Source organism: Zingiber officinale, chromosome 5B (genome assembly GCF_018446385.1).
Source record: "Zingiber officinale cultivar Zhangliang chromosome 5B, Zo_v1.1, whole genome shotgun sequence".
In the NCBI taxonomy this organism is placed as follows: Eukaryota; Viridiplantae; Streptophyta; class Magnoliopsida; order Zingiberales; family Zingiberaceae; genus Zingiber; species Zingiber officinale.
The window spans coordinates 95,641,479-95,667,057 of record NC_055995.1 but is presented as its reverse complement, the minus strand read 5'-3'; the positions used below and the strand labels follow the sequence as shown (position 1 = coordinate 95,667,057).

Below are 25,579 nucleotides of genomic sequence, written 5' to 3'. Positions count from 1 at the left end.
TTAAATATAAATAATTCAAATATACTTTGGATACATTGAAAAATAGGATAACAAAAGACGGTGTTAACGAAAACGGGTATAAAAGAATTTTTATATTTATTAATGTGCCTTTGATAATTATAAAATCATAATATACTTTGATAAATACGCACTTCTATCTACGTCTTTTGATAAAAAGTCATAATCCACCTGCTTTTACTTTTATCTATTTATATTTTATTACTTTTTGACATCCAACAGCCTCTACAATCGACGCAAAGTGCTCCTCTACTCGACATCTTTCAGGTTAAAATGAGAAATAAAGAACGCTCCTGTAACATTAACATCATCACCATCTCATTCATTCTCATCACACAATTTTGGATTAATGATTCAAAAACCTTCAAACTGTCTTGTTCTTGCACATACAGCATGTACACCTGCATGATGATATCATTTTGGACATCAGTTTTTGCAATAACAAAGCCAAATCTCTATAAGCAACATCTCTTACAACGTAACGAGCTCACACACTCTCCTCTCCTCTCCTTCAAAATTCATGTTTTTTAATTAGCCATAACCATAAGAAAGCAGCCTCCTCTCCTCAAGCTTCCTCTGCCAATTTATCCTCGCAATGAAGTCCTCTGCTTTCTTGTCAATCTCGCTCACTTCTTCTTCCTCCTCCTCCTCCTCTGAGTCTTCCTCTTCTTCTGTTCTCTTCTCGCTCCTCCACTCGTCCTGCCGCTCATTGTTTACCTTCCTGTTCATGTACTCCTCGTAGATATCCGTCGGGGAGGGCTGCGAAGTCTTGGACTCGCTTGTCCTCACGAGGAAGACGACGACGATGTTGCAGAGTAGGACGAGGCACTTGGTCCCAGACACGGACGCGAGAGAAAGGAGGCATGAACTTACTCGTGGAAGCCACAGGGGGCTGGATAGGAAGAGGGCCAAGAATAAGAGCGTGACAAAGTAGTGGAGGAGGCTGGGGACGAACTGCTTCCTCTTCCTGGCATGAAACTTCTCCATCCTAATGGAATCCATGAAAGTAGATCAGTTTCAGAGCCGAGGAAGGGGAGGGAATGGAGTGGAATTGGTGGAAGAATTCTCATCCGACAGAAGATGGAGCAATCCAACAGGGGAATTAAATAGGGAGGAGGGAAGTCACAGTGTTTATTGAGAAAGCCCCTTCACAACCATTAGATCTGATGGGAACCAATCTCAGTCATTCACTAGTCTACAATTATATTTGATAATTGTAAAGAGGATCCTCTTTGTTTAGAAAAAAAAAAAGAGACCAAATGAGCTCATAGAACTTTGAACTAGAGCCAAAACGAATCGGATCGAGTGAATTATAAAACACTCAGGGGGGTAGATGAATATATATCATGCTCCTTTCCTCCAACTTTGAAGTGATATGATTTGTTTAGTGAGGATTGGAGGAGCTTTCCAAAAGGTTGAGATAATTGAGTGCTCTCCACTGCCTGCTGCATCAGAGTTCTGATTTGGCTCCTTCAGAAACCACAAGAAATGCCTGTATACTTTTCGATGTGCACAAGCTCCTCAAATATGGTATCTGGCATCATCTTTCAGTATTTGAATTCCTACATTAGATTTGCCGTGTTTTCTTGTTTACTTAACTCAAAATAAAAGATAATGCAATAAGATCAATTAACTAAAAGTTTAAATTGTCTCAAAATCCTAACAATGTAAAAAGTAAAAATAACCTTAAAATAATGATAAAAATTATTCAAAACTTTTGAAAAAATTTTAAATAATATTTTTTAGGCTAAGATTAAGTCTTACAGGTTACATTTAATAATCAATTATAGATCTCTTGAATAAATTTTAATTTAATATATTAAATAACATATAATTCAATCTGAATAAAAAGTTATGGCTCTTAAAAATTAGTATCCTCCTGCATCACTTCTGAAGTAGGCAGCACAAGATATATATGCTGATTATTCCTATGAAGAGGTAGGCTTTTCAAGTATCATAATCCTTAATGCAATCATGGTCTTTGGACCATAGTTACTGTTTTGTAAATTATATAATCTATGAAATTAAGAATTCTTTAAGTTTATCTATATCATACTTCCCTTAGATATGAAATATGAAATAGCTGAGAAGGATAATTAAAAGACAGTTATTTTGGTACTTTTATTTGTTCCTTTCATTTTCGAATGAATATCCTCACCCATTGCTTCAGACTTAGGGACTAAGGCAGTGAATTATTGCCCTTTAGAAAGATAAAAGGAGTCAGACGAGAGTTATCACTTGTGAGCAATCGATATTGGAGAGGGGCCACAATAATTAAAGCAGACTGCAAATTAGGACTCTTAGATGACACTGCTCTGTCCGAGCTAAATCTATCCTTCCAACTGAACTTGTGTGGCTGCTAATCGAAAAAACGGCACACTTTATGATCAAGTGGGAGGGGAGAAAATGAGGTTAAAGGAAGGTTGATGTTGTTTAAGACCCCTCAAAGATCACCCTTAGTCACAAGCCGTATATTTATTTTTAAAGATGCATCTTTTATTGCTGGTGCCTTTACAGGGAGAAGGTCTTCCAAGATTCCTCACCAGATGGATGCTGAAAAATGGTGGTCACAGTTCTCAGTTTTTTTTTTCTTGTTGAGTTAGTTCAGAGTTTCGGCTCGAGCAGAATTTGTTCAAAAGTTCGGTCGGTCATCGAGTTTGATCTCTTGTTTTCGAGTTAACAAGTTGGCATTAGCAAATGAGACAGTCTTTGCTGCTGTTTCATCAGGGGGGTTAATTTTGACAAATGGGTGTTTTTGGTTGTGATTAATGTTTCTGAACATTTAGTTAGTGGTTCAAATTTGATTTTCACAACAAAGCTACGTAAAGTAAGAGCCACTTGGAAAGTAAAAATAATTGAGTTCTGGGGCTAAGAAATTAGGCTAGACAGTTATAAATTGTCTAAGTTTCGCCTAACTCATACGATAGATGATTTTTCTCTCTGATTCATCTACAAGCTAAATTTTGAGCATAACTTATGCACATTAAGTTGAGATCCAAACTCTGGAGTCTGGTCATTTTTATTGCTCCTCTGAATATTTTGTTACCGCACCGCACCTACAACGATATCTTGGTGTTTGAAAAATAGGGAATTCATCTATTTTCATGTCAGCTTTGATTGACTGGTTGATATTAGCATCGGAGCATAGTGGACTGCATATATTAAAATTAATTTTTTTAAAATCATAAATCTCTTCATGGTATATATAATTTTAAATAAAATAATATGAAATAAAACATACCTCATCGTAGTCTTCAATAGAGTGAATGATATTCTAAACAAATAAGAGTTCTACGTGTGACTCCTCTAGTGATATCCACACATATTAGATCATGAACTTGACACAATTCGTTAAGTGCTAGTCTCTCAGATCGATAAAACCTTAGAAGTACTATCGATCTCTTTCAATTGAAGAAAGCGAAGAAGAAGCCTTCAAGGGAGAAGTGAAAAAGAACACATACATCCAAACCTTTTCAAGGATGACTAATTATAGCCTCCAAGAAAGATAAAGAGTCAAAGTCTCCATTAATTCTTCATTTAAATAGAATTATGTCCTCTATTAATTAGGAAGATGAAAAGTTATGACTTGCATTAATTCTTCATAATTATGACTTCCATTAATTTTTCAAGGAAGATGGAGAGTTATGCCCCTTCAAATTTTCCAAGAATCATCATATTTGTGTGTATCCAAATTCCCTATTTCCTCTTCTTTGAATCAAACAAAATCATATTTGATCTATCTTGACCTGTATTAACTTCTAATATTTTAGAATTAATTAATAATTTAATTAATTATTATTAATTAATTTTAATATCCATTAAAATAATTAATTATAGATAATGTTCATGTTTACGTGTTATGCTTGTAACTCTTTAAGTTTTATACACGGATGCAATGTAAATTTATACACAGACTAAGGTAACTATCTAGCAACATTTTTTAGTTACCCAACATAATAAAATTAATATTAGTCATAAACTATAAATTATTATAAACTGATTATTGTGTAATTCAATCTCTTCATCTAAGTCTACATCCCAATTAATTCGGTATATTATGCATATTCCTAAATTAATTATTTTACTTGATTTCCAAGATATAATAAACTTTCTTGAATGATAAAATCATTTCTTCCATGGCCATGGATTTCAAGTCACTAATATCTCTATCAAGCGGCCAGGATGTTAACTCCTAATCCAAAAGAGCGCTGAATCTTTTATTGACTCAACACTATTCTCTCTACGCTTTGTCATACACCCAACTATCATATTAATCATAATCCGATTAAAGAATACTTTTAACGGTGTCAAAATACATAACTCTATGTATAGAATAAAATAAGGTCTCAAGTTAAAATATCAGTTAAACTTGTTCATAAGAGAAATGACCAATAATACTTAATATGTGACCTCCTCTTAAGCGGATTATATCCAGTGTACCTTTAAACTCAAGGCACATTCAAGTACAATTTTACATCCCTTGGTCTATCTCGACCTAGTCATACTTAGTGTTGATCTAAATATCCATGTCCCTTCTAAATATCTATTCGATCAAGGACTATTTTAAGATTAATATACTCATTAATCCATGAAACTTTATTATTAATCATATATGTACAAAAAAATAAATGATTAACGATAAATACTTTCCTTTATGAAATAATTATTCACACAATATATAAGAAGTGTCTTGGCACATAAGTGCTCACACTAACAATCTCCCACTTGCACTATTGTCAGACGCTATAAACTCTCAATCTTAGGCTCTTTACATGAGTCACATGTTCCTATAAAGGTAAGACCTTTGTGAGTGGGTCTGCGACGTTCTAGCTGGTATCTACTTTGCTAACCAACATGTGACCCCTCTGAATAATCTCTCTGAGGAGGTGATACTTTCTCAATACATGCTTGAATCATTTGTGAGACCTTAGCTCATTTTCCTGTGCTATAGTCGCATTATTGTCACAGTATAGCATAACTGGATCAACAATGCTAGGAACCAAGCTCCGCTGTGAAATTTTTGATCCACACAGCTTTCTTTACTGCCTCCGAAGCTGCTATGTACTCAAACTTAGCTATTGAATATGTAAATATCTCCTGCTTGGAACTCCTTCAACACATAGCTGCACCATTCAAACAAAACATATATTCTTGTTGCAATTTCAAATCATCCTGATCTATCTAAAAACTTATGTCTGTATATCCTCTAACGACTAATTCTTCATCTCCTCCGAAAACTAAGAACATGTTATTTGTTCTTTTAAGATACTTGAGGATAGTCTTTACCATAGTTCAATGACTATTTCCAGGATCTGACTAACATTTACTTGTCATACTTAAAGCATATGGGACATCTGATCGAGTGCATATCATAGCATACATTATAGACCCTATATCCGAAACATAAGATATCTTGTCCATTCTACTTCTCTTCTCTTGTGTCTTTGGACACATAGCCTTGGAAAGATGTACACTATGTGACACTGGTAAATATCCTCTCTTGGAGTCCTGTATACCGAATCTATTTAACATTTTATCAATGTTTGTACCTTATCTCAACTCTAGTAACCTGCTTTGTCTATCTCGGTATATTCTAATACCTAAGACATAAGTTACATCCCTAAAATCTTTTATTGAGAAACACTATTCCAACCAAGTCTTGGTAAATTCTGGGCTAGGGATGTCATTACTTATAAAAAGTATATCATCAACATACAACACTAGGGAACACAATCTTGCTCTCACTAACCTTCTTATAAATGCAAGGTTCTTCTGGATTCTTGACAAAAGAAAAATCTTTAATGACTTTATCAAATCATAGATTCCAACTCCGAGATGCTTGTTTTAGTCCATAAATGGATCTCTTGAGATTACATAATTTATTGGTGTTCTTGGATGTTATAAAATTGGGAGGTTGTACCATATATACTTCCTCCTATAACATTCCATTTAGGAAAGTAGTTTTAACATCCATTTAACAAATCTTGTAATCCTTATAAGCTGCTATAGCTAGCAAAATCCTAATAGAATTAAGTATTGGAAGAGGTGAAAATGTTTCATCATAGTCAATTCCTCGACATTGATTGAAACCCTTTACCACAAGCCTTGCTTTATAGATACTTATGTTCCCTTCCATGCTAATCTTTTTGTTGAAGATCCATTTTCACTTTATGGGTTTTATCTCAACTGGCACATCAACTAACTCTCAAATTTAGTTGGTGTACACAGAATCCATTTTAGATTTCATGGCTTCTATCCATTTTTAAGAATCATTTGAAGTGACTGCTTCCTCGTAAGTCGACGGTTCATCATCTTCGATGAGTAGCACTTTCTCATCTTGGGTTATCAACCAACAATATCTATTTGACTCTCAGTGTACTCTTGTAGCCTTATATTGATCTTGCATTTCATGAGTAGTCTTAGACGAAGGAGACACTTGTACTTGTGGCACTATCTCATCGTCGAACTGTTCATCTTCCAACTTGTTTGTAGAGTCTGTAATTTCTTCAAAACTTACTTTACTCCCACTACTTTCTTTAGAAATGAACTCTCTTTACATGAAAGTAGCATATCGAGCAATAATAACTTTGTGTTCATTTGGGAGATAAAATAGTTTCCCATTATAACTTTGGGATAACCTACAAACATATATTTTATGAATATTGCTGCAAACTTATTTGAATTTTCATTCTTCATGTAAGCATCACAACCCCATATCTTAAGGTAAGACAAATTTGGTTTCTTTCCAAACCATAATTCATAAAGAGTCTTATCTATTATCTTGGTTGGAACTCGATTAAGTGTGTATTGCTGTTTTAAGGCATAGCTGCAAAATGACATCGGAAGACTTGCATGACTCATCATTGATCTAATCATATCCATGAGTGTGTGATTCTCCTTTTCGAAACACCATTCCACTTAGGTGTTCTAGGAGGTGTAAGTTGAGAAATTATCCCACATTCTTTTAGGTAATCAATGAACTCTTGGCTTAGATACTCGCCACCTTGATCACTCTGAAGGACTTTAATCTTCTTGTCATGTTCATTTTCTACCTCATTCTTGAACTACTTAAACTTGTATAGAGTTCTAGATTTATGTCGCATTAAGTAGATATATCGATATCTACTTAAATCGTCAGTAAAAGTCACGAAGCAAGTATCCGCTCCTCTAGCCTGAACTTGTAATGGCCCACAAACATCACTATATATGAGTTATAGTGGTTCATTTGCTCATTCACCTATCTTGGTGAAAGGCTTCTTGATCATTTTGCCTTGTAAACATGCTTCGCATGTATTTATGAGCTCTAATTCAAAAGAGTCCAAATACCCATTACTAACTAATCTAGCGATGCATTTTTCAGTTATATAACCAAGTCTACAGTGCCAAGATATGTCAAGTTTGAGTCATGCAATTTCTATTTCTTACTTTCAATACAATAAATCGGTTCATCTAAGTTAAGAATATAAAGACAATTGTTTAATGACCATTCCCATATAACACATTGTTCAAATAAAAGGAACATAACTTATCCTTGAATTGAAATACAAATCCCTTGACATCTAAACTCGACATCGAAATGGTATTCTTTGAGAAATTAAGAAAAAAATAATAGTTTTCTAAATTCAAAACAAGTCCAATAGATAAATTTATTGAATAAATTCCTATAGCTAACGCAGCAACTCTAGCTCTAATAGCTACTCATAGATTTATTTCGCCCTTGGATAACCGTCTGCAATCACTTAGACTGTGCATGCTCACACAAGCGTGAGAACTACTTCCAGAATCTATGATCCATGATGAAGAAAATAAAAAGATTGCACTCTATCATAAAGATACCTGAAGCATCTGCTCTACTGGCATTCTTCTTCATAAAAATGTAGCAAATTTTTTTTTAGTGACCTTTCTTGCCACAATGAAAGCACATAACCTCCTTCTCATCAGATTGAAGTACCTGCATCCCTTTCTTAAGCTTCTTCTAAACTTGATATATGAGATTCTTCACTACATTAGTCTTGGGATGAAATTTTTTGGTGCTAGGATGCTTGTTGGTCTTTCTGACCATCATTGAATGTAGTGAAAGATTTACTTTCATATCTTTCTCAGCAATTTTTTTAGCATTGCCATCATATCAGTCAAACTCTTATCTATGTTATTCATATTAAAGTTCAATATGAATTGAGAAAATGATGGAGGTAATGATGACAAGACCAGGTCAATAGCCAAGTCTTGATCCAATTTGGAACCTAAGCTCTCGAGTCTCTCTACGTATCCTATCATCTTGAGTACATGAGACTCAACTTGGTTTCCTTCCATTAGCATGGCACGAAATAGTGCTCGAAAGGTTTCATGCCTCTCTACTCTCACACTTTCTTGGAAGAGCTCACGTAAGTGCTGATCAATCTCCCTAGCATTCATGTTCTTATGTTGTCTCTGTAACACGGGAGACATAGAAGACAACATGATGCATTGCACATCCAGTACATCTTCCATATATTGAGAATTAGATGACTGATCTTTGTCCAAAGCGTTGGGCACATGCTCCTTCATTGGTTCATCTTCGAGCATGTAAATTTTTCTTTCATGTCTCAGGATGATTTTTAGTTTCCTATACCAATCTAGAAAGTTGGAACCAAAGAGGGTATTCTCTTTCTCAAGAATACTTTAAAATATAATAATTTAAAGTAGAGTTTTAGTATTTGTGAAATATATTTAATAAAGGATTTTTATGACTCATATTATTTTCTTCAAATCCAACAGCCTCCACTGTTAGAATCGGAAATTGGTTGGTAACAATTTCTAGTAGGACTGAAACCCCGAATCATATAATATGCACACAGCTAAGTTGTACCTACATGCTACATTCATCAAGTAGGCTTTAACTTGTTAATCACAAATCTATATGATTTTTGATATATTCTTGTCGAGTCTTATATTCTCAACACTTGCCCAATTGATCTCAGTTGAGCTAAACAAGTCAACGAATTCGAGTTAAGTTGACCAACTAATAATTATAATAAATTATAGATGTTTTGACATAAGCCCATGACTGAACTATATCGACTTATATAAAAATTCTAACTATCATCATAATTATTAGTGGAGGACTTTTAACAAATCTTGACTTTAATATATTTAAAATATTTTATAATTATTAAAATATTTCACCATTAATTAACTTATTGTGCATCCACATAATCTCATTATGAGATTTATCTTCATTAATCCTCGTAGTCTTTTAAGATAAATAGGCCTCGGAGATTTAACATATTAATATACTTATGCCATAGGGAATTTATATCTAAATCACAACATATATTTCTTTATATTTTTAAATAAAATTTATTTCTATCATAAAATGTTAAGACATATAACTTGAAATAAAGAAATTAAAATTTTGTTGAAATTTCTTAAAACATTGATTCCTCAAATAAATTTTGAAGAAGAGGCTTGGTACTATATGATCTAACCATGAATTGACTATGATACCACTGTTGGAATATCGGAGTGCAGCAGAATACATATAATAAAATCACATTTTTCCCTTAAATCATGGATCTCTTCATGGTACATATAATTTTAAATAAAATAACACAAAATAAAACATAGCTCATAGTCCTTGATAGAGTGAATGATATCACAAATAACTCGTCTCATGTGTGACTCCTCTAGTGGTATCCACACACACTAGATCACGAACTTGACACGATTTGTTAGGTGCTAGCCTCTTGGATCGACAAAATCTTGGAAACACTATCGATCTCTTATAAGATTGAGACGTGCTAAAAGGAGGGGTGAATAGTACTCGTAACTTTTACGTTCATTTTTTGCAAAACACATAATACACAGCGGAAAGTAAGAAACAAAGAATAAGGACAGTAAGGATTTACTTGGTTTAGAGTCTGTCATGACTCCTACACCAAGGTCGGTGATTGTTGATGATCTCTTTCGTTGGGCAATCACTAATAGCTCGAACAAGATTACAATTTGAAATACAATAGCTATAAAAATTTAGTTACTGATAATAAAAGAATAAGAAGTTGTTCGTCGATTGTCAGAGCAGCAGTTGGGAATTGTTGAATGGTTTCGGAGCAGCGTGCAAGAGTAGAAGTTGTTCTGAATATTGATTAGTTATATTCGTTCATAAGAGAAATGATCAATGATACTTAATATGTGGTCTCCTTTTAAGTGGATCGTGTCTAATGTACCTCTAAATTCAAGGCATCTCTAAGTACAATTTGAATATCCATCTTTTGGTTTATCTCAACCTAGTCATACTCACTGATCCTGTCCGAACCAAGAGTCAACGGACACTGGGCACGTGGCGCTCCCCGCTGGATCCTCGAGCGCTCCGGCGAACCTGCAGCAAAACCGAGCCGGGAGGGGTGTCCCGGCGACGGCCCTCCGACGCTCAAGTTAGGCGAGGAATAACGAATAGGTGGCCTCAAGATGAAGATTTTTCTCCTACCTCCCGTGAAGAAATGGAGGTCTTATATAGACCCCTCGAAGAAGCCTGGGCGCGCCAATCGAAGCAACCACCTGCCTTTGACCATGCCCAGGTATGGGTCTGTCAGAAGGGTCATGCCCAAATATGGATCTGTCAGGCAGACGTCCATGAGACCATACTGCTACTGTATCAACCTTTCCATGATGTGACGGCAAGATCCTCCATCGTGCGATCTTGTGTACGGCCTAATCATCCTTCTGTTGATATCCCATATCCCGAGCTGAGCGCATAGGCCGCTCGGCCACCTTTATACCCTCGCCCCTATCCTGGCCGAATGGACCACCCGATCGGCCCTTCGGTCCCAGCCGAGCGGACTTCCGCTCGGCCCTTCGGTCTTCCTGCCTTGGCGTCGAAAACCCAAGCCCATGGATGAGTTATCTCTAGCTTCGCTCGGACCATTACCTGCTTGGCCAGCCCTCCATCCGTCCTTAGGTTGGGACCCTTCAGAAGGTGGGCCCCGCATTCTTACCGCCGGATCACTTGCCTTCCCTTCAAGTCTAGTCGAAGGAGGAAGTGAGTCCGACTGACTGGACCATATGTGTTCGAGCGGGCGATCGTCGCCTTTCCGTTGCTTATAGTATTCGTGGGGCCGTTCGGCCCTTCCTCCAAATTCAGCCGCTCGGCTCTTCGTTATGGTGGTCTTGTCGCTCAACAGGAATGTTTGCTTGTCTAAATCTCCTTGAAAATCACTCAAATCCTCTCCATTAAGTCGAAGCATGCGCAGTATGGGCGCATTAATTGCGCTCGGTGACAGAGCGCCACGTGTCGACCCTTGTGTGACGGCGGCGTCACTTACGATGGGACGCCTCCATTTAAAATGGACGACCCGATGGTGTCCTTGTTTCCCGTGACCTGGATCGGACGGTGGAGGCCCATCGACTTCGGCCGTATAAAGCCTTAGCCCTCCTCCGCCTACGCATCTTTGCCTGTGCTTTGCCCCCCTGCCTCTTCTGTTGCTGTGGCCTCCGTCGATCCAGCTCCTGTTCTTCGGTAGCTACCATCTCACCGGCGATCTTCTCCGCCCATCCCCTTCTTAGTGAGCCTTCTTTCCTCGCTTACCAGGTCTTTCCTAACCGTTTTACCTCTCTTTCGTTGCTATCCTTTTGTCTCTTCGGGATGGCGAGCTCTTCTGACCCCTCTACCCATGTTCACGGTCCATGGTATATGAGTATGGAGAGTCGGTTTGACGAAGAGGGCGCTCGGCGTCTGGTTCGGACGTACGGGATCCCAGATGACCATGAAATAATTATAGCCGGCTCAGCCGATCGGCCCCATGACCCGCCGACCGGCACCATTTGTTTCTTTCTGGACCAATTCCAGGGCAGCCTTAGGTTTCCCACCCATCGATTTATTTTGGAAGTTTGTAACTATTTTCGTATCCCGCTCGGCCAACTAGTGCCAAATTCCTTTAGGCTGCTGAGCGGAGCGGTCGTCCTCTTCAAGCTGCACAGTATCCCTCTGGACCCCAAAATATTCCACTTCTTCTTCTACCCCAAACAATCCGAGCCGGGCACTTTTATTTTCCAAAGTAGAATAGGCTTTAAATTTTTCGATAATATGCCGACCTCCAACAAACACCGGAAGGAGTTTTTCTTTTACATCCGACTTCCCGAGCGGCCAGCATTCCGAACCAGATGGCAGACCGCTGTGCCGACTCAGCCGGAGCTTGGCAAGTTCAGAAGCAACCCAGCATATCTTCATGCGGCGAACTGGTTGTCCGGTCAGCGATACAAGATCGACCAGTTGCTGCTCAAAGGGGTGTTGTATATTTTCGGATTGTCTCCCGTTCGGGCAAATCTCCCCTTCCGCATGAGTAAGGATCCTTTACTCCCTTGGTCTTTTTTTGTCTAATTGATTTTAATTTCTTTTATTGCAGCTGAAGTCATGTGGCGCTCCAAGGCTACCGCTAACCTGAAATTGAAGTCCGTGGAGATTGAAGCGGCTACGAAAAAAGAGCTCGCCGAGCGGGGACTCATCCCCAACCGCCTGGCGGATGCAGGAGAGGGAGGGGCGCAGTCCGCCCCTGAAACAGAAACTGCTCCATCCGCTTCAACGGAGGTTGAGGCGGATCCTGTTTCCTTAGCCCCCGCCGAGCTGGGCGTTCCCCAGGTTGGAAATCCACCATTGGAGGTTCGGCGGAAACGTCGAAGAGACCCCAGCCTTCCGCCGACCCAAGAGGGGGAACCACAGGCGCCGATCAGCGTAACCGCTGACCGCCGCCCCAGATCGGGACCCGTGGCCTCGCCTATCCTGACCCTCGGCTCTCCTCCCGAACTCGCCGCCGCCTCGTCGGTTGGCGAAACTCCCACCATAGGAGTCTTTGCATGAAGAAGCGCCGTCCGGCCACCCTACCATCAAGACTACCCTTGATTCCCGTCGGAGGAATATTTATCCGATCGACCATCGAGCCCGTTCACGAAATAACCCTGACTGGTCCGCTCGCCAAGCTCTTCGAGGACGCCTAGATTCAGGTGGCCCTTATGACGCCCAAGCGGCTCGGCGATAACAATATGCAGCAGGCCACTCAGGTAAACCCATCTTCATTCTCGTGTCATGCTGTTGTTTGATTCCTGATATTATTATTTCCCTTACAGCGCTGGGCTGAACAAATTGCCACGAGCCATCGGCTAGCCGAGTTGGAGGATCTCCTAGAAAAACTCCAAGTGTCGGGAGGTCCCACGGCCGAGCGGGAGAAACAAACTCTTGAGGCCGAACAGAAGAAGGCTGCCGATCTGGCTGCAGAGGTGGCCCGACTCGAAGACTTGGTGAAGAAACGGGACGGGGACGTGAAGCGCGCCAATGGTCGGAAGAGGCGGGCCATTGCTGATCTGGATAAAATGAAAGTCGAAGTCCGGGCCCTAGATCAGCAGTCTAAAAAGCTAGGGCCGAGCTGAATGCCGAGCGGGAGATCCGTTCAGCCGAACGCACAAAAGCTGAGATGGACTTGAAGGCTGTCCGAGATACCTTAACCGCTTCCCGAGCGGCACTCAAAAAATATAAGGAGGGCGAGCCAAGTCGGCTGGCAGCAGCGCGCCAGGAATACCTCCGCTCGGAGCGCTTTGGCGAAAAGTTTGGTGGCAACGTCTCCTCAACCTTCCTCGAGGCGGTCAAGGTCACCACGGCTTACTTCAAGAAGGGGGGGCATCTTCCTGCTAACCTGAGCATTCCCCCTCCCGAACTGGCGGCCATGATTGACGACATCCCGGACACCTTCTTTAACTTTGAAGACCCCGAGTGAGGCGGGTTTTTTGAGTACTTTCTGTGTTTCATCCGCTCGGCGGATGTAAAATTTTTGTATGTGCATTTTTGTATGTGCCGTTCGGCATAATTTTTCTTATAATGAAACGATGTCCCTTTGCTTGTCTTCTTACTCATTGTGCACAATATTCTTCTGTTTGCTTAACGTTGATGCTTAGCGTCAGTCATGTTCTTAAGTATTCTCCCTCACGCGTCCGATCGGCTTGGCTCATTGCATAAAGTCCGAGCGAGGAGGCCTACTCGCTCTGCACGTATCCTGCCTGCGTGAAGTCAACAAATGCCGAGCATCGAAGGACAAACCCCCAATCGGGCCTGAATGTTTTAATATTTGTAGTTTCCGCGGTTTCTTACTCTGATATTCGTTCTTCGGCGCGGATGTTTATAGCCGATCGGCGCGGCTCTCGATTTTTAACGACGGTGCTCGTCGGCTCGTCCGCTCGGTTTTTATAGACGCCGGCTCGTCTCTCGATATTTAACGTCGGAGCTCGACGGCACGGATATATATAGCCGGTCGGCGCGGCTCTCGATTTTTAACGACGGTGCTCGTCGGCGCGGATGTTTATAGCCGATCGACGCGGCTCTCGATTTTTAACGACGGTGCTCGTCGGTTCGTCCGCTCGGATTATTTATAGACGCCGGCTCGTCTCTCGATATTTAACTTCGGCGCTCGACGGCACGGATATTTATAGCCGGTCGCGATTTTTAACGACGGTGCTCGTCGGCGCGGATGTTTATAGCCGATCGGCGCGGCTCTCGATTTTTAACGACGGTGCTCGTCGGCGCGGATGTTTATAGCCGATCGGCGCGGCTCTCGATTTTTAACGACGGTGCTCGTCGGTTCGTCCGCTCGGATTATTTATAGACGCCGGCTCGTCTCTCGATATTTAACGTCGGAGCTCGACGGCACGGATATTTATAGCCGGTCGGCGCGGCTCTCGATTTTTAACGACGGTGCTCGTCGGCGCGGATGTTTATAGCCGATCGGCGCGGCTCTCGATTTTTAACGACGGTGCTCGTCGGCGCGGATGTTTATAGCCGATCGGCGCGGCTCTCGATTTATAACGGCGGTGCTCGTCGGTTCGTCGCACGGATTATTTATAGGCCTCGGTCTTCTTCGATATTTAACGTTCGTCCGCTCGGGATATTTATAGCCGGTCGGCGCGGCTCTCGATTTTTAACGACGGTGCTCGTCGGCGCGGATATTTATAGCCGATCGGCGCGGCTCTCGATTTTTAACGACGGTGCTCGTCGGCGCGGATGTTTATAGCCGATCGGCGCGGCTCTCGATTTTTAACGACGGTGCTCGTCGGTATGGATATTTATAGCCGGTCGGCGCGGCTCTACGGTTTAACGTCTGGGCTAGACGGGCTTCGAGCCTAACTCCTTACCAGGTCGAGCGACCTTGGCCTTCACATCTTATCTCGCGTTTGGACAGTCTTTGTGCCCGGCCGAACAGCACGGGTCATTTGCTTGCGAATATAATCGGCTGGGGGGCCTTCGCTATTCGGGCGCCTGGCTCGGATAATCTACATGCCCCTTCCACCCAGCTCGGAGAACGTACTCCTGGCCGAACGGCCCAGGGTCTGCTGCGTCGAGCATTTTGGCTCGGATAATTTACCTCCGTCCGACTGGTACGGGGCCTTCGATTTTAGAGCGCTTGGCCCGACCCATTTACCTCCGGCCGCGCGGCTCGGGGCCTTCGTTCTTTTGTTGGTGATGTCTTATTTGTTCTCTTGATTTTTCGTTTCTGCATTTCAAGTATTCAGTCGAAAAAAAGTACATAAGATGATTTACATAGGCACACCTTTTACCCTGCCCGGTAAGGCTGGAGGTGGTTCGCGCTCCACGGTCTATCTAGCTGTCGACCTTCCTCATCCTCCAGATAATACGCGCCCGAGCGGAGCTTTTCGATGATTCTGAAGGGACCTGCCCATGGAGCTTCAAGCTTGCCGACGTCGCCGACCGGCTTGACTTTCTTCCAGACAAGGTCGCCGATCTGGAATGATCGGGGAATGACGCGCCGGTTATAGTTTTGCTTCATTCGTTGTCGATACGCCATCAGCCGAACGGACGCCTTTGCCCTCTCCTCTTCTACAAAATCCAGCTCCATGTTTCTCCGTTCGGCGTTGTCCTCATCGTAGCTCTGGATCCGGGCGGACTCCACGCCGACTTCAACCGGAATGACGGCCTCGCCACCATATACCAAATGGAACGGTGTGACTCCTGTCCCTTCTTTTGGCGTTGTTCGGATGGCCCACAAGACGTTCGGCACTTCATCCGGCCAACTTCCTCCCAAATGGTCGAGCCGAGCGCGCAGAATACGGAGAATTTCCCGGTTGGCCACTTCAGCTTGACCGTTGCTCTGAGGATAGGCCACGGATGTGAAGTGTTGCTCAATGCCGTAGCTCTTGCACCAATCCTCTAACATCTTCCCTGTGAACTGCCGCCCGTTGTCGGACACTAGTCGGCGAGGGATGCCGAACCGACAAATGATGTGTTGCCAGATGAATTTTTTAACCATTTGTTCAGTGATCTTTGCTAGCGGCTCGGCCTCCACCCACTTGGAGAAATAGTCTACCGCCACTAGTAAGAATTTCCTCTGCCCAGCCGCCATCGGAAATGGACCGACAATATCCATTCCCATTGGTCGAACGGGCATGACGCCTTCATTTCTTCGGCCGGTCGGTGGGAGAAGTTGTGATACTTCTGGCATGAAAGGCAGGTAGATATTGTCCGAGCGGCATCTATTTGTAAAGTTGGCCAAAAGTATCCGGCCAAGAGGATCTTCTTGGCCAATGAGCGCCCGCCCGGATGACCCCCGCATGATCCTTGATGTACTTCTTGGAGGATGTAAGCTGAGTCCTCCAAGCTTACACATTTGAGCAACGGGCGCGAGAATGCTTTCTTGTAAAGCTGATCTCCGATGAGTGTAAACCGACCGGCTCTTCTTCTGAGGAGCCGGGCTGCATATTCATCGGAGGGTGTGGTGCCCGAACGGAGAAATTCTATAATAGGTGTCCTCCAGTCGCTTGGAAACGTGAGGCCTTGCATCCGATCGACGTGCGCCACCAGCAGTACTTTTTCAATTGGTTGCTGAATGGCAACGGGTGTTATTGAACTCGCGAGTTTGGCTAACTCGTCTGCTGCTTGGTTCTCCGTTCGGGGAATCTTCTGTATAAGAACCTCTCGGAAAGTAGCTTTGAGCTTTTCGAAGGCCTCAACGTAGAGTTTAAGCCGAACATTATTGATTTCAAAGGTGCCAGAAAGTTGTTGAGCGGCCAACTGCGAATCCGAATAGAGAGTCACCCGACCGGCACCCACATGCCGGGCTGCCTGTAATCCGGCTCATACTCTGCTTCGTTGTTGGTAGCCTGGTAATCCAGCCGGACGGATAGGTGCATCTTTTCTTCCTGAGGTGAAAGTAGTAAGATTCCGATCCCACTTCCGAGCCGAGTGGAGGATCCATCCACATATATTCTCCACATAGCTTCCTGCTCTGGCCTTTGCACTTCAGTCACAAAATCAGCCAAGGATTGGGCTTTGATTGCCGAGCGGGGCTGATATTGGATGTCAAATTCACTTAATTACGTCGTCCACTTGATGAGCCGTCCGGACGCTTCTGGATTCAACAGTACTCTTCCGAGTGGACTGTTCATCCGGACAATGATGGTGTGAGCCAAGAAATACGGTCGAAGGCGCCGAGCGGCTAGAACCAAAGCAAAGGCCAACTTCTCGAGCCCAGTGTAACGAGATTCAGCATCTTTCAAAATGTGGCTTAAAAAGTACACCGGCTGCTCTTGGCTCGCCTTCACAAGTGCCGAGCCTACAGCATGCTCAGTTGACGACAAATAAATATAAAGTGACTCACCCCCGATCGGCTTGGCTAGCACTGGCAGAGAATTAAGATATGTCTTCAATTCTCCGAACGCTCGGTCACATTCTTCGTCCCACTGGAACTTAGTAGCCTTGCGCAGGATCTTGAAGAATGGAAGGCTCCGGTCGGCGGTTTTGGAGATGAATCTGGACAAAGCAGTTATCCGACCGGTCAGCCGTTGTACTTCCCTTGTATTTCTTGGGGGCGGCATGTCTTGCAGAGCTTTCACCTTGTTGGGATTTGCTTCGATTCCCCGCTCGGTCACTATGTACCCCAAGAAACACCCTCCTTTTGCTCCGAACAGGCACTTCTGGGGATTTAGCTTGACTCCATATTTGCGCAGTGTTCGGAAGGTTTCTTCCACATCCTTGAGAAGATCGGCCTCTCGGACAGACTTAATGAGAATATCGTCCACATAGACCTCCAGATTACGCCCGATCTGCTTCTTGAACACTTTGTTCATCAAGCGTTGATAGGTGGCCCCGGCATTCTTCAATCCGAACGGCATCACATTATAGCAATATGTGCCTTGATCTTCCCGGGCGAGCGGCACTTGATGATATCCTTGATAGGCGTCAAGCATGCAAATTAATTCGCAGCCGGCCGTAGAGTCCACCAACTGATCTATCCTGGGCAGGGGATAAAAATCTTTGGGGCATGCTTTGTTTAAGTCCCAAAAGTCGATGCAGACTCTCCACTTGCCGCCCGGCTTGGAGACTAATACTACGTTAGACAGCCAGCTCGGGAATTGCACTTCTCGTATGTGGCCGGCCTCCAGAAGTTTCTCTACTTCCTCCCGGATGATGGCGTTCTGCTCGGCACTGAAATCCCTTTTCCTCTGCTTCACTGGCCGAGCGTCCGGTCGGACATGCAATTCATGCTGCGCCAGGCTTGACGAAATTCCGGGCAACTCATGCGTCGACCAGACGAAGACGTCATGATTTCGTTGGAGGCATTGGATCAGTTCCTCCTTTTGCTCCTCCTTCAGATCAGAGGCGATAAAAGTCGTGGCCTCCGATCGGGTCGGATGAATCTGAACCTCCTCCTTTTCATCATAAATTAAAGCAGGAGGTTTCTCGATAATGGCATTTACCTCGATTCGAGGCGCCTTCCGAGCAGAGGTGGATTCTGCTCGGACCATCTCGATATAGCATCGCCGAGTTGCTAACTGATCCCCCCGTACTTCTCCCACTTTATCTTCGACGGGGAACTTCATCTTCTGGTGGAAGGTTGAGACGATGGCTCGGAATTCGCTAAGCGCCGGTCGTCCCAAAATGACGTTGTAGGACGAAGGAGAGTCGACCACCACGAAGTTTATTGTCCTGGTCCTTCTGAGCGGCTCCTCTCCCAGCGAAGTAGCCAGCCGGATCTGTCCAACCGGCTGGACCTCGTTGCCCGTAAACCCATAGAGCGGGGTGGTCATGGGCAGCAGCTCGGCTCGATCAATTTGCAGCTGATCGAACGCCTTCTTGAATATGATGTTGACCGAGCTCCCTGTGTCAACAAATATGCGGTGAATAGTGTAATTTGCTATTACCGCTTTAATGAGCAGAGCGTCGTCGTGGGGCACTTCAACTCCCTCTAAGTCTCCGGGCCCGAAAGTGATTTCTGGTCCACTTGCCCGTTCTTGGCTACAGCCGACTGCGTGGATCTGCAACTGCCGGACGCCCGCCTTTCTGGCTCGGTTCTTACCTCGGGAAGTATTGCTTCTATTTTCCTCTTCCCGCGCGGACGGCCGGGACCGCTCTCTGGACGCTCGGCGATTCTCCTGTCTTGGGGATCGGTGCCGATCGGGCGTCTGGTGATGTTGCCTCTCGGTGCGGGTCCGGTCAGCTTCATGGGTCCTTTGTCTCCTGTCGATGGGAGGAGACCGTCGTTCGGCTTTCCTGGGAACGGGATTAGCCACGAAGGGAAGACTTCGACAATCCCTCGTGTTATGCGTGTCCGTCCGGTGGAAGGAGCAGAACATAGGGGTCCATTTCTTCTTTGGCTTGCTCCGAGCGGCAGCTACTTCTTGCACTTGGGACCTTGCACGAGGGGAGCGGATTGCTTCGGCCCTTGGTCCTTTCGGCGGTTGATGAGCGACGTGCTGTTTCTGTTCGGCATGAATAAGTGTCCGCTCGGTTGGGTGCAGCATGTGATCATAATCTCGGCGGCTTTCGGATGAGCGACCGGAAGAAGTCCCCATCTACAAGGCCTTGCGTGAAGGCATTCATCATCGTCTCCGATGTGGCTGTTGGGATATCCATCGCCACTTGGTTGAACGTGAATGTAAGCTCGAGCGATTCTCTCGGCTCTTGTTTGATGGCGAACAAGCTGACACTTGTCTTCCGATAACGCCGACTGCTAGCGAAGTGGTGGAGGAAGGCCGTTCGGAAGTCCTTAAAGCTAGCGATGGATCCGTCCGGCAACCTCCGAAACCACCGTTGAGCCGATCCAGAGAGGTCGTAAGGAAAACGCGGCACTTTACTCCATCAGTATATTGATGGAGTGTAGTCGTATTATCAAACTTACCCAGATGATCATCCGGGTCCGTTGTTCCGTTGTACTCGCCGATCGTCGGAGGCACGTAGTGCTTGGGTAGAGGGTCTCGTAGAATAGCCTCCGAGAATTGGCGATTGATCCGCTCGGGAGATGAGTCCGCCCGGGGAGCTTTCCCTTTTCTGTCATCCCGCCTTGGCATTTCGTCTGAAGAAGAGCCTCTATCTCTCCGAGCTGGCGCGGCTTCAGGGGTGCGAAATAAGGCCCGGTGGAATGCGACGGTGGCTGGAGGTGCTTCCGCTCGGCCGACCGACGCAGACGTTGCTTGTTGCTCCGGCCGTTCGGCCGCAGCTTTCTATTTTTGTTCCACAAGTTTGGCGGCCCTTATCTCGACTAGAGCTTCGAGTTCTTCCATCGAAAGCGCCACCGTGTGTTTGTTAGGACCAAAAGTAGCTAGAGGGGGGGTGAATAGCTCGTCGCGTTCGCTCGGTGCGCTTCGTTGCTTGGCGTTGCTTGTTTCTTCTTGGATATGCAGCGGAAAATACAGAAACAAATACAACCACGCTAACACTAGGATTTTACTTGGTGTCCACCTCCAAAGGAGGTGACTAATCCAAGGATCCACACCACGCACACACCCTCCACTATGAATAACACTCCTTTATGGTAACTACCAAAGGCGGAGAAGCCCTACAACACTCTCAATACAAGAAGAAGAAAGGGAAATACAAGTTAAGCAAAAGCTTACAAGATGTGCAGTAAAAACCCTAACCCTAACTTCTTCCTCTTGCAATAGATCCGCCTCTTGACTTGGAAAGCCTCCAAGAACCTTCAAGAACTGGCGATCACGTGCTTGTAGAGAGCTGTGGAGGAGCTGGAATGAATCTGAGAAGAGCTCGTAAAGAGATGCCGAAGACCACGCTCGCCTGCGGCTTTAAACCCGACGCAACGGTCGGATCTCGATCGATTCGAATGTTCCGAATCGATCGGGGAGGCTTTGGATCGATCCACGGATCGATCCAGAGCGCCTCTGTGCGCGCCTGGATCGATCCACGGATCGATCCAGCGCTTATCGCGCGAAGCCATCGTCCCGATCGATCGGCCGATCGATCAGACCTCTGGATCGATCCACGGATTGATCCGGAAGCTGCCGGAAGAATCGGATCGATCCACCGATCGATCCGAGCTCGGATCGATCCACGGATCGATCCAACACTTGGTTTTTGCCCAAAACCAAGTCCCAAACCTCCCTAACCAACATCCGGTCAACCTTGACCTGTTGGTACATCATGCCTAGCATCTGGTCACTCCCTTGACCTGCCAGGACTCCCCACCAAGTGTCCGGTCAATCCCTTTGACCCACTTGGACTTTTACTCGTCGTGCCAAGTATCCGGTCACTCCATTGACCTACTTGGACTTCCACCAGATGTCTGGTCAACCTTGACCCATCTGGACTTCCTTCCTTGCCAAGTATCCAGTCAATCCTTTGACCTACTTGGACTTCCCAACACCAGATGTCCGATCATCCTTGATCCATCTGGATTTCCTTCTTTGCCTGGCTTCACTCACCAGGACTTTCACCTAGCTTCACTCACTAGGGTTTTCATTTGCCTAGCTTCACTCACTAGGACTTTCATCTGCCTAGCTTCACTCACTAGGACTTTCACCTGGCTTCACTCACCAGGATTTCCTTCTGCCTAGCTTCACTCACTAGGACTTCCTTCTGCCTAACATGCCAGTTAGGACTTCCCATCTGCCTAGCTTCACTCACTAGGACTTTCCATCTGCCTAGCTTCACTCACTAGGACTTCCCAGTCAAGTATCCGGTCACTCCCTTGACCTACTTGACTCTTCTTCAATCAGTATCTTATTGTCAAACATCTAAACCCAAACCAAGACTCAGCTTGGTTAACCAGGTCAACCTTGACCTGAGGGATATTGCACCAACAATCTCCCCCTTTTTGATGTTTGACAATACCACTATAACACTTACAATCCCACATGTAAGTTAGGCTAATCCTATAGCCTCCTTCTTCATGCCACTAGGTAATGAACACATAAGTTAAGCTTTTCATTCTCCCCCTAAGAGGGCAAACTCCCTCTAGGTAATGAAAACCTACCTTACTTCCTTTCATTCTCCCCCTATTGGCACACATCAACTCCCTTCTGATAAAACACATCAACCCATCTTTGGGCACACATCAACCCATGCCCCAATTTTGGGTATACATCAACAAATCCATTTGTTGACAACTCTCCCCCTGAAGAGTTGCTCATCGTTGTTCACAACATCACTCGTTGTGATCAACACGACAATGAAGGTCCCATACCCTTCATTTATCCTTAACTTCACCCTCAATGTAGACAAATACCCAACCTTGAGCATTTTCTAACCACTTGAGTTTCCACTTGAAATAATGAGGATATCCACTCCCCATTTCAAGTTCAAAAGCTCGTCCATGAGCATTTTCTTTAAAGAAGGTTAACCACCTTCCAAGGTTCATGAAAAATAATTTTCATGCCTTTAAAGAGTCCCTCCCCCTAAAGACATGGTGGTAACTTCTGTCATTGCACCAACAATGACTTGGAATTCCTAAACCTTTAGGAAACCCAAATTTAGAAGTTTTGAGGTTCAAATGTTCAAAGTTTGAAACAAACCTCAACCTAAACTTCAACTTAGCCTTCCTTTACCATTCCATCCTTGTTTTCAACATGAAAACACCCTTTTTATGTATACAAATGTATTTTAAGAGTTTGGAATGGTTACCTAGACTAAAATAGGTTCAAAGTGCTGAAATCAGGCTTTCCCAGCCAAAATCAGCAACTTGGATCGATTGGAGTTGGGTTCCAATCGATTGAACCTTTCTGAATCGATCCACTGATCGATTCAGACTACCTGGATCGATCGGCTGATCGATCCAGCGAGCTACTGCTCGCGAGATTTGCCTTCTGAATCGATCCATGGATCGATTCAGGCACTCCAATCGATTCATGGATCGATCGGAGCTCTGATAGTTGCTGAAATTCCATTTCAGTCAACTTCAGAAACCCCTAGAAAATTCTACAAAAATCCAAAAGTTATGAAATTTCGTGTAGACATTGTTTAGGGCATATATTATCAAGGAAAAATAGTTTTCTATGAAAATACATCATATTTTCAAAGATTGACACAAACTTGAAAACTTGCAAAAACTTTAGTGTTTTCTTCAAGTTTGTGTCTAACTATTCAATGGTGATTACTATCAAAAGATAGCCTTCACCAAGGTTTTCCAAAATCATTTTGAAAACTTTTTCAAAACCAATATCCCACCATATTCCTTGGGCTTAATGCACATGACTTGTACATTAGCTTTCCCAATGATGGGAAAACACATATCTATGTGTTTTGATGAAACTAAAACTCAAAAGAATGCACTAAATCAACATCTTGAGTTTTGTTCATCATCCTAACATCTCACTTGTATCTAATGTGTACTAAAACACATACAAGTCATCTTATAGGTCTTTGTGAGATGTAGAGATTTTGGTTTTTGCCCTAATCTAGGGATCATGCATATCTATCTAGGCATTTTGGAGATATTAGACACCCACCTAGGATGTCACTTGTTAATAAGTGTTGTTAAATGCCTTTTGTCCTTAATTACAAGGAATTAAACTTATGCATGATAATGTTATGGCATACATCAAAAGGAAATAATTTTCAAAAGAAAATATCCTATAACTACATGATGTATGAATGTCATGACATGGTATTTTTGTATTTTTCATGATAAGTCATGAATGCAAAATACAAATAAGATAAAATATGATGTCATGGCATATTATGAGCAAACAATCATGGCAAGGTTTAGCATAAATAAAATATACCTAGATTACCTATCTAAGTATCGTTAATCTTAGCTAATCCTAAAACTTAAACCCTAGATTGCCCAAAGTGCTTCAAGAGAGTGCCAAAACCTAAATGGGCATTTCTAATTCTCTTGATTAATTTATGCCAATTAAAATTAAGCTTATCCTCAAATGTTGGCATATTCCATTTTTCCTCAAGAGTAATCACATAAATCAAGGCCCGGAGTGCCTTAAAATTTATAAGAGAATACCAAAATCCCAACTTGGTATTTCTCTAGGTTTTCCCAATTTATGCCTTTTTAAGATAAAATCAATTTTCCACCATTAGACACATTTTACTCTTTCAAGGAGTAAATAATAATTCCATTTCATTTTCAAAGGTTAACAAAAACCTTGAAAATGCTCCTTGAGTGTCAATTTCCTCAAAGTTGGGTTAACTACCCTTCTAATCGGAGTTGACACTCTCTAACCCATCTATGGGGTAGAGAAGATGCTCCTAGGAACCCAACACCTATTGGTGCTCCTTGGATGCTCTAGGTACTCACTAGGGATAACTTCCCTAGATACCTTCCTAGTAACCTTGTTGAGCTTCTTAGAAGCCTTGGTCACATTTTCTAGGTCAACTCTAGGGATAGCCTCTCTTGTGACCTTGTTAGTGACTTTCTTAGACTTCTTAGAAGTCTTAGTCACTTTGGTTGAAAAGATACTTCTAGGGATATCTTCCCTTGTATCTTGGACTTGACCTCTAGACTTAGGGTTTGTTCCATAGCTATATGGAACCCTATGATAACTAGGCACACCTTTTTTAGCTTTGGGTTTGTATCCCAAACCTCTATGGCTATTTGATGGCTTTGACTTTCCTAGCCCTAGGTTTTGCTCATTTTGCCATTTTAGGATATTTTCCATCCTTTTTAGGGTCTTTTCCATTTTATCAAGTCTTGATCTCAAGACTTGATTTTCTATCATTAAATCCTTAGAATTTGGTTTTTCATTAAGTCCATGAGCATTTTGGTTTCTCGGCTTGTATCTAAAATCCTTAGAGTTATTGCCTAGACTTTTACCTACATTCCTAACCCTAGGAGTGATAGTCTTAGCATGTAGGGCCACATGCTTTTCCTTAAAGCCCTCATGCTTTCTATTCTTATGGTAAATTGCATTAAAATGATAAAAGTTAGACCTGTCATGCTTTTTACCATAATGAAAAGGAGTATGCTCAATAAATGTTACCTTCTTCTTTACCTTGGAGGCTCCCCCTTGACTAGTGCCTCCTTGAGCCTTGACCCTCTTCTTCCCCTTGGGGCATTGACTACGATAATGCCCCTTTTGATTGCAAGAGAAGCATATAATATGCTCCTTGCTCTTCTTTGTGTTGGGGATGGCCTCCTTGGGCTTCACCTTGCCCTTTTGTGCCACTTGGCCCTTCTTCTTGGCTAATTTAGGGCACTTGCTCTTGTAGTGCCCATGTTCCCTACATTCAAAGAATATAATATGATTTTTATTATTAATTGAAATATTTATACCTTTGCTTGTAGGGGTGGCATCTTTTTCTTTGGATCCGGAGGTAGAAGCTTCCTCTTGATCGGACCTTGATTCT

General features: G+C 43.4%; 1 protein-coding gene across 1 annotated transcript; it reads right to left on the bottom strand.

Annotated features, from left to right (window-relative positions):
* Nucleotides 1–368: 368 nt before the first annotated feature.
* Nucleotides 369–1,094, bottom strand: LOC121987653. Its single transcript, XM_042541388.1, has one exon. The coding sequence runs from the start codon at nucleotides 1,018–1,020 to the stop codon at nucleotides 550–552; it is 471 nt and encodes a 156-aa protein (XP_042397322.1). The 5' UTR covers nucleotides 1,021–1,094; the 3' UTR covers nucleotides 369–549.
* Nucleotides 1,095–25,579: the final 24,485 nt, after the last annotated feature.